At 45.6% G+C, this 14,060-nt stretch overlaps 1 protein-coding gene across 1 annotated transcript; it reads right to left on the reverse strand.

The window, feature by feature from the left end:
* Window positions 1-442: 442 nt before the first annotated feature.
* LOC137907868 (M1-specific T cell receptor beta chain) lies at window positions 443-7,695 on the reverse strand. The gene is made up of 7 exons (XM_068752226.1): window positions 7,649-7,695; window positions 7,233-7,546; window positions 1,959-2,010; window positions 1,352-1,708; window positions 1,231-1,260; window positions 1,013-1,119; window positions 443-913 (listed from the first exon to the last, which is right to left on the reverse strand). Exons 2-7 carry the CDS (start codon window positions 7,437-7,439, stop codon window positions 896-898), a joined length of 771 nt encoding a protein of 256 aa, XP_068608327.1. The 5' UTR covers window positions 7,440-7,546; window positions 7,649-7,695; the 3' UTR covers window positions 443-895.
* Window positions 7,696-14,060: the final 6,365 nt, after the last annotated feature.

Here is a 14,060-nt window from a genome sequence, read left to right on the forward strand (position 1 = left end):
ACGTAACCCGGGACTAACTCCATTTGGACCAGCGGCTCTGTGCGGGTTCAGCCGGTTCAATGAAGTACAGACTTTCATCCTAATTACTGCTCTGCTACATTTTAGCAGCAAATTTGGTAACTTTTTAACATTCATTTATCTTGTTTACTTTGTAAATAATGTACAATAAATTTACCAGATACAATATAATGTAATGTTATAGAGGATAAAACTAGGAGTCAAGCAGCTAAACTTAAATGTTCCCTTCATACAAACACATCAGCAGCATGAGATCTGCATGAGGGCGTTCGCTGCAGAGATGCAGGTGCGAGTGGGAGGTTGTGGTGAAGAGGAAGGTTGCATCTTCGTCATTTCTCAGCACAGAGACAGATCCGCAGACCACATCCTCCCGACTGCTGCTGATCTCTGCACCAACAGCCCCGACGGATCATTTCCTGTTATTGTACAAGTCAGTCACATTCTCCTAGTCCCTGCTGAGAACACGTGATCCACTGGCTGTATTTTAAAAACTAAATATAAGGACCCTAGTAGGGCCTTCAGACAGATTTCATCATTAAAATATTAGAGGAGGGACTCAGTGGAAAAACTATGACTTATATCGAGCTGTGATGTTTCCACAAACGGTACGGAAGTGAAAAAGTTTTTTTTTCAGAAAAACGAGACCACTAAAAACATCCCACCAGATAAAAGCAGGTGAGATCATAGACGTGTGATCTACAAAACAAAGAGCGTCATTTAAATCAACCAACGTCTGAATATTTAAACCAGAAAGTCACTCAAGACAAACTATTTATTTGGAAGAAATAAACAGTTCCCAATCACAAACAGTATTATCATCACACGGATCAAGACAATATGATCCAAATGTCCCACAATGCATCTGTTCAGGTCATAGTCACTTTCCAGGTGAGCCCTGCAACACATCACCACAGCTGTTTTACTGTTGTGTTCGTTATCATTTCATAAACAAACATAGATGACGTCAGATTTACATCGGGCGAGGTGAACTGACCTTAAGTCGCCACACCAGAAACGCCACGAAGGCTCCGTAGATGCTGCCCTTGACGATGAAGACGGTGTAGGAGAGTCTGGCCGCCTGTGTCACCCTCAGATAGTTCTCTGTGAGGAAGGACAGACGGTGAAAGGATGGAGCTCTTCTTCACTCGCTTTGACGCTGAAACGGGTTTACTGAAGCTGAAACGGGTTCAGACTGAGGGGACCTGCACGTACCTCTTTCCTCTGGGTCTCGTGCATCCGTAGCTAAGGAATGGAATCGGATAAGGACAGTCATAACTCGCATCCTTCCAAAAGCAGCCAGATAAAATCAGATAAGGATCCTGGATCAACAGACCTTCTCTGCCGTTAACCGATTGTTCAACGTAGGCGGTGCGTTCCCCATCGTAGAAGCTGACGTTGCAGCTGAACACAGTCGATGCCGAGGACCACACGCTGGCAGAGACCCTCAACCTGCTGGTCATTTTGTAAAAGTCGTCTCCCGGTGGCCTCAGGGCGGTGTGGTCAGTTGCCACGCCATCCGTGATAACGTCCCCGTCGATCCGCCAGGATACCCCGACGTGGTCCGGGTAGAATCCGCTCGCCACGCAGACCAGGGTCTTCTTCTTCTGGTCGCTGTCCTTCTGGTTTGGACACTCGTTTGACGACGGTGGAAGCACTTCCACCGTCGGTGGATTTGGAGTCCGACCTGGTTCTGCAAGAACACATGATGCAAATAAGCGAATTACTTCAAAAGCCTCTCGGGATGGAAAATCAGCATCCTAATATGGAGTCCGGAACCTCAAAGCTAGAACTTAGAGCTGGGCAGAAGTGTAGAAGAAGGTGTTGGGTTTCACAGGATACAGCTTGAACACCAGGTTCCACCCGCAAGCTATTAAAACAGCAGGAAGATGAAAGGAGGACACAAGATGAACATAAACGGGCCATCTGAATCATGTTCTTACCCAGAACCGTCAGCCTGGTGCCGCTGCCAAAGTAAGCAGGGTAGTTGTCACGCTGAGAGAGGCTGCAGGAGAAACTGCCCAACCTTCCAGCCCCCAACGCTCTAAACGGATCGGCTCTCTCTCCCTTTATTGTTTTTAGATAAACTAACAAGATCTACGCATGGAAAATGTACAAACAGAACGCATTCATGATAAATCATTCGACGCTAAACCCTAATAATCCCCATAAACCCATGAGATTATAGAAACGACCCTAATCCAGCCCGGCATTACATTCGTTTGTGTCTTACCTAAAACGGTGAGTCTGGTTCCAGGTCCAAAGTGAGGTTCTGACTGCCAGCTCACACCGTTTCACCCAGATGACAATAACTCCACAGCAGAATAATCTTTTGGGCTTAAAGCTATTTCTCTACATCTCTGCAGCACGTTTACAGACCGGACCCTTCCTCGTCTTCCTCCCAGCACAAACCTCCACCAACACACTTTAGAAGATGAAACACAGACATCACGAGCAACCAATGGACAGGAGAGAAGCACCTTTTAGCAGGATCTCTTGCCTGAAACGGTGAGTCTGGTTCCAGCCCCAAAGTGAGCCTGAGACTTTTACCTGGAGCAGAAACTAACTCTTCTTGGTGCCTCTCATTTATTCTTTATGCTCTAAAGATTCGCATTTGTAGAAATTGCTGAATTTATTTTTCCCATTCAGAATGTTTTTAGAGACATTTTAGAGCATTTCTTACCAAACACTGTTAACCGTGTTCCTCCGCCGAAGTAGGCCGGCGTGTCACGGTGCGCTTTATCAATGCGCCAAACACACCTAATCGATGCCTTCACGGTCCCTCGGATTATTAACATGCTGCTCGTGTTCTATTGAGTTCAAACCCTTTTCTTTGTAACGCGTTACTCACCGAGAACACTCAGCCTTGTTCCCTGGCCGAAGTCAACTTTGTAACTATCACAGCGTTTGAGCGTCACAGAAGAATCCACCGCGCTCACCCGGACCCGTTACGCGCGCATTGCGCGCATTGTATCACCGAGACTTACACAAAGGAAGCTTTTATGCTGAGTTGTTCTTTTCCAAAGACGCAGCGCTTTGGCCGCAGACACACCAAACACGCTCTTTGCTGCACATCTCCCAGATTGAATCCTTTTCTTACCCAGAACAGTCACTTTGGTTCCGCTGGCAAAGTGCGCGGGGCTGTAGCTGTTCACGCTGACCGGGCTGCGAACAGAAACCCTTCTACCGGTAATAATGAGTCCAAGGATGAGAGCTCATGTTGAGAGTGTAGCGCCTCGACTTTATTCATCAAATAAAGTTGATCTAAATACACATCTGGGCAAAATCATACTTTTGAATTTTATTCTTACCCAAAATGTCCAGTTGTTCCTCCTCCAAAGTTTCCCTCAGTATTAACATGAGGAGCGTCATGAGGAGCATCATGGAGCATCATGAGGAGCGTCATGAGGAGCGTCATGAGGAGCATCATGAGGAGCATCATGGAGCATCATGGAGCATCATGAGGAGCGTCATGAGGAGCATCATGGAGCATCATGGAGCATCATGAGGAGCGTCATGAGGAGCATCATGGAGCATCATGGAGCATCATGAGGAGCGTCATGAGGAGCGTCATGAGGAGCATCATGGAGCATCATGGTGAATGCTGCTGTCTCTGCTCCAGCAGGCAGCAAGAAGCAGCCTGAACAGTGGGAGGAGGTTTTTGTACAGCGGCTCTATGGGACTGCATCACCGTGGATCCCTGTCCACACGGTGAGGAAGCATCACTCAAAAACCTGAAGGCCCCCCCCCATCCGGCTCCTCCGTATCTCAGCCTCCATCTCCGCAGGTCGGATGAACTCTCGCCGACACCAAACGGTCTGTTTGTTCTCTTCAGGTATCAGGAAGTGACGTCACTGCTGGCCACGCCTCTTTATCCACCCAGATACCTGAGAATAGCTCATTTAATAAAACGCAGACACAGTTTATTCCCTTTCACTCTTTATTTTTAATCATCTTAAACTCCAGACAGCATGAGAGGCGCAGAGCGTGCGTGTGTGTGCGTGTGTGTGCGTGTGTGTCTGCTTGAAGAGACATAAACATTGCAAACAGCTGCTTGGGCTGAAGACACTTTGAGCTCTACCGCCACCTATTGGTCAACAGCGAAAAGGCATTCGTGAAATTGATAAGACAGCTGGAATCAGAGTTCTGGGTCAGGTCCCGGCAGGGGGGGGGGGGGGGTCTCTTTCTGGTACCGGCTCTCTTTCAGTCTGTTAATCATCGGAACATGAATCTGGTAACTTACACACCGATTATTCCACCGTTACCGAGAGATGAAAAGAGACATCTGATAAGGACTTGAGTTCTCAAAACAGGGTGGAACGTCTTTGTTTTAAGGGGGGGGGCGCTAATGGCTTTGAACCACCTTTATATCTGATCTCAAAAAAACTCATTGAGCGCTGGTTTGAGCGGTTTATTCCAGGTGCAGCGGTCTCTGATCTGGATTATAATCTGTGAGGAGGTTTTTGCATTGAGGAACAATGAAATGTTTCTCTGTGTAAACTAGCAGCACAGAAGTAGACAGCGCTGCTGCTCAGGCTGACAGCTTCAACGGTTAATGTGCAGGTCTGGTGTGGAGAAGCGCCTCCATCAATCCTCACGTTCTCTCCGTCCTCCACTATTCCAGTTTCTCCTACCATGTATCCCAGGAGCTGCAGCCGTCCGTCTGACTGCTTGTACCAGAGGATGCGGTCGTAGTTCTGGATGCTGTGTGAACACTCGACTGCGGCTGCTTCTTCTGCTTTTCGGTACATTTCAGTCGGAGTCTGACGGACTTTTTCACTGAGCGTGGAACCTAAGACCAAACACAGCATGAGCACAGGCGCAGCGTGAAACATGAAATGTTCTAGCGCACAGCTGGAGCAGCTGGAGGCAAAAGGATGCAAAGAAGAAACTGAAAACGGATTAAACCAGTCAGGAAAAGCACTGGGAATTAAAAATGCATTTTGACCACGTTACCTGACACCAGAATAGCGTTGAAATGGATCGTTAGAAATATGATGATCATGTCGTTTCTGTATTTGGTTACTTCTATTGATGAGCGTAATACTTTGCTGCTGCCGTATATGTTTTCATCAGTGCTTCAGTAATTCTGCTGGTTATTTAGTAGCTTGTTGTTTTATAAAGTAAACCCTCCCATCAGCAAACCAACAGGGCGTCATTGCTGTAGGGGGGCGTCGTCATGTATCCTCCTCCTCTAAATATCAGAGGAGGATGCTGTGATGCTCAAGATGCATTAATGAGTTTTACATTTAGGTCAACTGTTTCTTTAAAAGCGTCACAGAGCATTTATAACCGTCACTGTCTTAGTATTCAAGGTGTGAGTGATGATATGCAGTCACCCAGTGTGGGGGGGGGGGAAACAGAATGAATGCGGTTTATTCCAGGTTCAGTGTACTTTGATCTGGATTAGAAACTGTGTGAGGAGAGCGGTTTATTCCAGGTGCAGCGGTCTCTGATCTGCATTATAATCTGTGAGGAGGTTTTTGCATTGAGGAACAATGAAATGTTTCTCTGTGTAAACTTGCAGCACAGAAGTAGACAGCGCTGCTGCTCAGGCTGACAGCTTCAACGGTTAATGTGCAGGTCTGGTGTTGAGAAGCGCCTCCATCAATCCTCACGTTCTCTCCGTCCTCCACTTTTCCAGTTTCTCCTACCATGTATCCCAGGAGCTGCAGCCGTCCGTCTGACTGCTTGTACCAGAGGATGCGGTTGTAGTTCTGGATGCTGTGTGAACACTCGACTGCGGCTGCTTCTTCTGCTTTTCGGTACATTTCAGTCGGAGTCTGACGGACTTTTTCACTGAGCGTGGAACCTAAGACCAAACACAGCATGAGCACAGGCGCAGCGTGAAACATGAAATGTTCTAGCGCACAGCTGGAGCAGCTGGAGGCAAAAGGATGCAAAGAAGAAACTGAAAACGGATTAAACCAGTCAGGAAAAGCACTGGGAATTAAAAATGCATTTTGACCACGTTACCTGACACCAGAATAACGTTGAAATGGATCGTTAGAAATATGATGATCATGTCGTTTCTGTATTTGGTTACTTCTATTGATGAACGTAATACTTTGCTGCTGCCGTATATGTTTTCATCAGTGCTTCAGTAATTCTGCTGGTTATTTAGTAGCTTGTTGTTTTATAAAGTAAACCCTCCCATCAGCAAACCAACAGGGCGTCATTGCTGTAGGGGGGCGTCGTCATGTATCCTCCTCCTCTAAATATCAGAGGAGGATGCTGTGATGCTCAAGATGCATTAATGAGTTTTACATTTAGGTCAACTGTTTCTTTAAAAGCGTCACAGAGTATTTATAACCGTCACTGTCTTAGTATTCAAGGTGTGAGTGATGATATGCAGTCACCCAGTGTGGGGGGGAAACAGAATGAATGCGGTTTATTCCAGGTTCAGTGTACTTTGATCTGGATTAGAAACTGTGTGAGGAGAGCGGTTTATTCCAGGTGCAGCGGTCTCTGATCTGCATTATAATCTGTGAGGAGGTTTTTGCATTGAGGAACAATGAAATGTTTCTCTGTGTAAACTAGCAGCACAGAAGTAGACAGCGCTGCTGCTCAGGCTGACAGCTTCAACGGTTAATGTGCAGGTCTGGTGTTGAGAAGCGCCTCCATCAATCCTCACGTTCTCTCCGTCCTCTGGGTAGCCACTATTGTGCTCCATATATCCCAATAACTGAAGCCGCCTGTTGGAGTTTTTGTACCAAAGGATTCGGTTGTAGCTCTGAATCTCGTGTGAACAGCTGATTTTGGCCGTTTCTCCTGGTTTCTTGTACATGTCAGCCGGAGTCTGACGGACTTGGTCGCTGAGAGAGGAACCTGATGAAGAGATGAACAACAAAAATACACAACAGTAAAACAAACATGAGGGCGGGGCTGCAAGAAATGACTTTAAAGCCCTCGTTACCTGAAACAAACAGGACATGGAGGACGAGGCAGAAGGCTCTGATCATCTTGCTGCTGGTTGAGAACGTCTACTCATTGCTGCTTTTTAATGTCTGCACCTGGGTGGGGTCAGATGAAGTGACATGCTGCACTGCCCCCCCGTGAGAGGAAACAAAAGGAGGTTTGATGGAGTTTGTAATGAAACCGGAGCCTGGCGGGGGAGCTGATGACTTGCAGGTGGCTGCTTTCCGTGATGTTGTGTGGTCGTATTGGACCCCCCCCCAGCGCGCTGGGGTTTTTGTTCATCCTGCTCCTCCTGCAGCATCACTGTGTTCACTCACAGCACAGAAATACCAGCCTCCGTCTCCTGGCTTCAGATCCTTCACCGTTAATGTTCCACTTTTATAGTCGGCTTTTGTGACTGAGAATTTTTCTTTGCTGAAACTTGGTTCAAAGTCAGGATCGCTGTGCTGCGAGGTGAACACGATCTGTCTCATGCCCTCCCCCGGGCCCTGTCGGTACCAGTACATCTGGTAAAAGCTGCTGCCCTTTGTGTGGCTGCAGTCGATGGTTGCATTTTCACCCTCGTCCTTCCACAGCACGGGAGGCTGGCTGACGTCGCTCCCATCAATCAGACCTGTGTGTGTTCAAAAAGAAATGTTTCCACTCTGAAAAGACTTCCAACAGAAATAGGAAGAAAACAGAATCAATGTCAATGAGGGAATAATAAAATCTGTACCTGTAATCCACAGCAACAGTAGGACGAGGTGGAGTCTGAAGATCACATCCATGTTCTGTTAACAAAAGAGCTTCATCTGAAGTAGCGACAGAGATGTGAAGCAAGGGGGGGGGGGGGGGATCAGCAGCCTCAGCTTCAGTAGTACTGCAGCCCCCCCTGCAGCACTGTCACTCATAACTATTTGCTTTCTGAAGAAGTAATTCAATGATATAACCTGATTATCAATATTCATCAGCACATGCATTAAATAATTACTAACATGAACTAGAAAAACACTCGGAGTGCACAGACCTCCGCCGAGCTGCTCATTCACCTCCCAGAAACACACAGAAACACACAAAAATACACAGAAACACACAGAAATACACAGAAACACACGGAAACACACAGAAACACACAAAAATACACAGAAACACACAGAAATACACAGAAACACACGGAAACACACAGAAACACACAGAAACACACGGAAACACACAGAAACACACAAAAATACACAGAAACACACAGAAATACACAGAAACACACGGAAACACACAGAAACACACAAAAATACACAGAAACACACAGAAATACACAGAAACACACGGAAACACACAGAAACACACAAAAATACACAGAAACACACAAAAATACACAGAAACACACAGAAATAAACAGAAACACACGGAAACACACAGAAACACACAAAAATACACAGAAACACACAGAAATACACAGAAACACACGGAAACACACAGAAACACACAAAAATACACAGAAACACACAGAAATACACAGAAACACACAGAAATACACAGAAACACACGGAAACACACAAAAATACACAGAAACACACAGAAATACACAGAAACACACAGAAATACACAGAAACACACGGAAACACACAGAAACACACAAAAATACACAGAAACACACAGAAATACACAGAAACACACGGAAACACACAAAAATACACAGAAACACACAGAAACACACAAAAACACACAGAAACACACAGAAACACACAAAAATACACAGAAACACACAGAAATAAACAGAAACACACGGAAACACACAGAAACACACAAAAATACACAGAAACACACAGAAATACACAGAAACACACGGAAACACACAGAAACACACAAAAATACACAGAAACACACAGAAATACACAGAAACACACAGAAATACACAGAAACACACGGAAACACACAAAAATACACAGAAACACACAGAAATACACAGAAACACACAGAAATACACAGAAACACACGGAAACACACAGAAACACACAAAAATACACAGAAACACACAGAAATACACAGAAACACACGGAAACACACAAAAACACACAGAAACACACAGAAATACACAGAAACACACGGAAACACACAGAAACACACAAAAATACACAGAAACACACAGAAATACACAGAAACACACAGAAACACACAGAAATACACAGAAATACACAGAAACACACAGAAACACACAGAAACACACAAAAATACACAGAAACACACAGAAATACACAGAAACACACAAAAATACACAGAAACACACAGAAACACACAAAAATACACAGAAACACACAGAAATACACAGAAACACACAGAAATACACAGAAACACACAGAAACACACAGAAACACACAGAAACACAGAAACACACAGAAATACACAGAAATAAACAGAAACACACAGAAACACACAGAAAGATACAGAAACACACAGAAACACACATAAATACACAGAAATAAACAGAAACACACAGAAACACACAAAAATACACAGAAACACACAGAAACACACAGAAACACAGAAACACACATAAATACACAGAAATAAACAGAAACACACAGAAACACACAGAAATAAACAGAAACACACAGAAACACACATAAATACACAGAAATAAACAGAAACACACAGAAACACACAGAAATACACAGAAATAAACAGAAACACACAGAAACACACATAAATACACAGAAATAAACAGAAACACACAGAAACACACATAAATACACAGAAATAAACAGAAACACACAGAAACACACATAAATACACAGAAATAAACAGAAACACACAGAAACACACATAAATACACAGAAATAAACAGAAACACACAGAAACACACTCCACTGTCATTTAATGTCAGGTTGAACCAATGAGGTTTGAATATTCAGAGTGGAAATCACTGGAACTGATTAAACGAGGTCGCCGTTTGGAGCTCAAACAGCGAGGATCTGCACCAATCACAGCACTGTTGTCCCGTGAAACATGTATTTTTTGCCGTACACTCTGAGTATTGTAAAATGCTTCACACATTTAAAAGGCGCTTACCTCCTGAAACAACATGCAGCACCTGGCCGACCGTACGTCACTTTCAACATGCCAAATTCCAGCCATCACCTATGACACCCCCTTTGGCAATGTGCTCACCCCCAACCCCACTTTCAACAAAGGAGACGGCGCACACACACACACACACATCCCTAAGCACCTGCGTCATTATAAAACTCTTTTGAACTTCACACTGGAAGTCAAATGCCACGTGTCAGAAGAAGACAGATGTGCTGCAGCTGCCTCTCGGCTCCAATAACTCCCCGCTTCCCCCCATATTCAACCCACCTCCATCACCTCAACCCAGAAGCCCTATACAATACCCCCCCCCCCCCCCCCAAATCCACATCCAGCCTTCTGTGACGTTCAAATAATCGTACCTCCCAAATTTGTCAGTTTGAAGACTTTAAACTAATTACACTTCATTAGAGGCTCAAGTAAAATTAAAGAGAGACTACAAGACAATCTTTTTAAAAGTTTATTATCACTTGATCAAATCCAGTTATCTTTGTGTGTGTGTGTATAAACCGTCTAACAGGGTACAAATGTGTGTTCAGACTGCAGTAGCGCATCTCCACCAGTAGGGGTGAGTAGCGAGCTTGTTCCTGCACCAGGGGCGTGGCTTTCCATTACACACAAGAGTAAATCCAAACGGAGCGTGCTTTCAATAGATGAAACAGTGACAGCCTCAGTTCTTTCTCTTCAGAGTGCAAAAAATAGGAACTCTGGAAAAGAGGACTGTATTGCCATTTCATAATTAAGAAGCTTTTAAAAACATACATTTACTTTTTCTGCAACATTAGTTTTACACCAACAGAGTGAGCCCTGCTAAATGTCTGCCTTAGCGGAGATGTTCGCGCCCCAGCAGCCAGAATCAAGTGGACAGTTTCACACAGTGGGGTCGGTAAGAAGCAGCTGGAAGATTTGTTTCTCAGTTGTTCTGATTGTAAGGCCCAGACGCACCTTTTTCTCATTAGAGCTGCTCTAAATTTCAGGTGGGGGGGTAAGAACTGCTACCCAGATGCAGCCGTGTGCCCAGGCGTTTCTTAAAACTCCAAAACCCAGCTCTTTGTTTCTTCGGTCACGTCTGTCGGTTTGATTTTGTCACGCACGTCGAAGCAGGAAGTAAGGCCTACACGAGCAGTTTTATTTTCAATATTGATCTGACCAGCTCCACCTCCCGATACATCATTTACAATCTCCCCAAAAGAGCATAATGCTTCAGCTAAGAATGAGAAACCTTGAGAAACGGCGAGGCAATCCGGGCTACCACCTCGTCATCCATAAGCTCCCTTCACTATACATCCCTCATCGTGAACAGCCCATCGGGTCGATTCGTGTCCCGGCAGCGTCTGGAAGGACTTCAGCCGACACACAAGCTCGGAGCTCAAGCCTGGGCTGGGGAGGCCGCTCAGCCGTCCAGAACGACGTGTCCTCGTTCAAATCGGACCTGAACGGCTTTGTGATGGTCGAGGACGAAGCACCAGATACTGCTTTCAACACGAGCTGGAGCCGGTCACATCATGGCGTTACGCCACGTTGTGACGCTGCTACTGTGGGCTGAAGCTCGACAAGATGGAAACACGGTGAAACGCATACATCCTTCAAAGAAACGTAGTAAACCAAACAAACAAAATACGGTTATTGTACATATTTACAAACGGAGCCCTTCTTGTCTGGCGTTCATGACTAAAGGGAAACAACAAAACACACAAGCTTTCAGAGCACAAATAAAAAATAATTGTCCAGTTGCGACGTTGAATCCCTCCCAAATTTCATTTTCATTTTACACTCCACATTCCAGATGATTTATTCCATTAATCAGACACTATGGGAATCTTAGTTTTAGAAGACTTACTGCACGGTCTTACAAAGTGTGTGTGGTGGTGGAGTGTTCCACACGGGGGGGGGGGGGGCAGACAATGCGTGTTACTTTACGTGCACAAAGTGGACTCCAATGTTACAGAGGGCGCCCAAATGTTCACTATGGGAACTGGCATTTGTAAATCAGCCCAAGCGAGCTAATGTTCATGGAATGCTCAGTCGTGTAAATATATTACTTCATTTACCGTTTTAATCACCAAATGTCTTCCTTGCTACGAGTAAGGATACTTTTTATCCATAGAGTTATTCTGTTTTGGGAAAGAGCTTGTTCCTGGAGAGAAACTCAGCACCCTAGCCTGGTGTTTGGCTTTAGAGCAAACCGTTATTTCTACATTTACACTGACCCAACTATCATCCGGCTGTTTAAACGGGCCTGCATTGGTCTTTCTTTTGAGTTTAATCTGGTTGTGGCAACTCTGTTTTTTAAACAAATGTACTCTCATTCTACCTGCATCAGAGGGGGGGGGGGGGGGGCACACAAAGAGATAAAATGTAAAATACAGGGCGGAGAGAAAGTGCAAATATTTTGGCGCCGCTTTGTTTTTTCCGTTCTTTTTTTGAAACTCAGGAACTTCTTAATTTTTCTGCTCCATCTTTCTCTGTTCTGACAGATGCCTTCCCTCTGCTCTCATCTCAGCTTCTGGATCCTTCGCGTCTCAAACCAGATGACCTACCGACATAAGAACACGGGGAGGGGGGGAGAAGAAGATGCATTCACTCAAATGTTTTCCTTCCCATACATCTGACGAGACAAAGACATTGTGCAACATGCAAAAGCTCTTCTCGCATGGACTCGACTCAAATCCAATATGCAGGATAGCAGAGCCTCAGCCTACCGACCTTCCAACTTTAAATCAACTCTATTAAAAGCAACTGTGTGTAATCAAAGTAAAGCGCGCTAAAAGCAACTTGGTAAAAACTCGACATGCAGTAATGTGGTATCTGTGGATTGACCTCAACTGTTATAAAATGCAAAGTCTATTTAGTAAAAACTAATGTCTAGGTTCCGTTATTAAAAACAAAGAAAGCGTGGACAGGAAGTTTGTGGTTACTAAATAAATACCGCTACCTCACCCACACCCGGAAGGTTCAATCGGAACATCACATCTGACGCCATTTTACAAACGAGCACCAACTCAGTCTCTGGAGTTGTGCTACTTGTGGAGAAACTATGGGATGGCCAGTGGGCTGCTAAAGGCCTGGACTGCTCAGCCATCAATCAGATGAATGGGTGAGCGAGTTAGAGACAGAATGTACGGCGACATTAGGAGATGAGCTTCAGTCATTCCTATGAATTGGCTTTGTGTAACTCCAGAGCAGTGTCTGGTCACAAAGGCCCCCCCTGGGCCCCCCCTGGACACCCTGCCCCCCCCCCCCTCTTGTGATAGAGGGCTGAAAGAAGATACTGTCCGGAGGTGAAGCAGTTCACTTCACGAGCTGGGAGTCATGGTATTCCTGCACATTGGTGGCTACGGGGCGGGGGGGGGGCACAATCCTCTCTTGCGCCCCCCCCCCCAGTAAAGTGTGTAGCACTGATGTCACGGTAAAAGGTGCTGTAATTGTTGCTGGCTCTGAACGGACCACTTGAGGTCCTCTAATGGTGCCGGAGCTCCGGTGCCAGACCCGCATCACAATGCCCTCCTTTCATTCACACTTAATGACAGACGGGGAGAAAGGCCCGGCAGAGCAGGAGAGGAGCTGAGAGGAGAGGAGAGGAGAGGAGAGGAGAGGAGAGGAGCTGAGAGGAGAGGAGAGGAGAGGAGCGGAGAGGAGCTGAGAGGAGAGGAGCGGAGAGGAGCTGAGAGGAGAGGAGCGGAGAGGAGCGGAGCGGAGAGGAGCGGAGCGGAGAGGAGCGGATTCCTTCTGACATCTCCAGCCTTTGACGGGCCGAGTCGCCGTAACGGACCTGCAGCAGGCGTGTTCTGGCAGCAAGCCCTCACTGTCCAGGCCGCAAAGACATTTCACAGCCTCATTTTAAACATTCCCCATAATTCAAGCAGGTTTTTGGTGCCGCGCACGTGGAGTTAGGGACACCCGTCCTCACAGACGTGCTTCTGTTTCGTATCTAAGCTGCACTCTGAAGACAGAGAACAAGTCCCAGCAGATTGACACAAAATCAGCAATTCATTGTGATCACCGACTTGTTTTTTATAAATTTGAACATTTTTGTTTCCCAATGCAAACTAAGAAAATGTCCC

This window comes from Brachionichthys hirsutus, chromosome 18 (assembly GCF_040956055.1).
Source record: "Brachionichthys hirsutus isolate HB-005 chromosome 18, CSIRO-AGI_Bhir_v1, whole genome shotgun sequence".
Lineage (NCBI taxonomy): Eukaryota > Metazoa > Chordata > Actinopteri > Lophiiformes > Brachionichthyidae > Brachionichthys > Brachionichthys hirsutus.

Bases quoted from the DNA above. Each gene is read 5' to 3' on its own strand.
- LOC137907868 (XM_068752226.1), bottom strand. From the start codon at position 7,439: ATGTACTGGTACCGACAGGGCCCGGGGGAGGGCATGAGACAGATCGTG. The intron at 1,709-1,958 runs GTAAGAACATGA...GTGTTCTTGCAG, and splicing joins CACCAGGCTGACGGTTCTGG to AACCAGGTCGGACTCCAAAT. The intron at 1,120-1,230 runs GTACGTGCAGGT...CCTTCCTCACAG, and splicing joins ACGAGACCCAGAGGAAAGAG to AGAACTATCTGAGGGTGACA.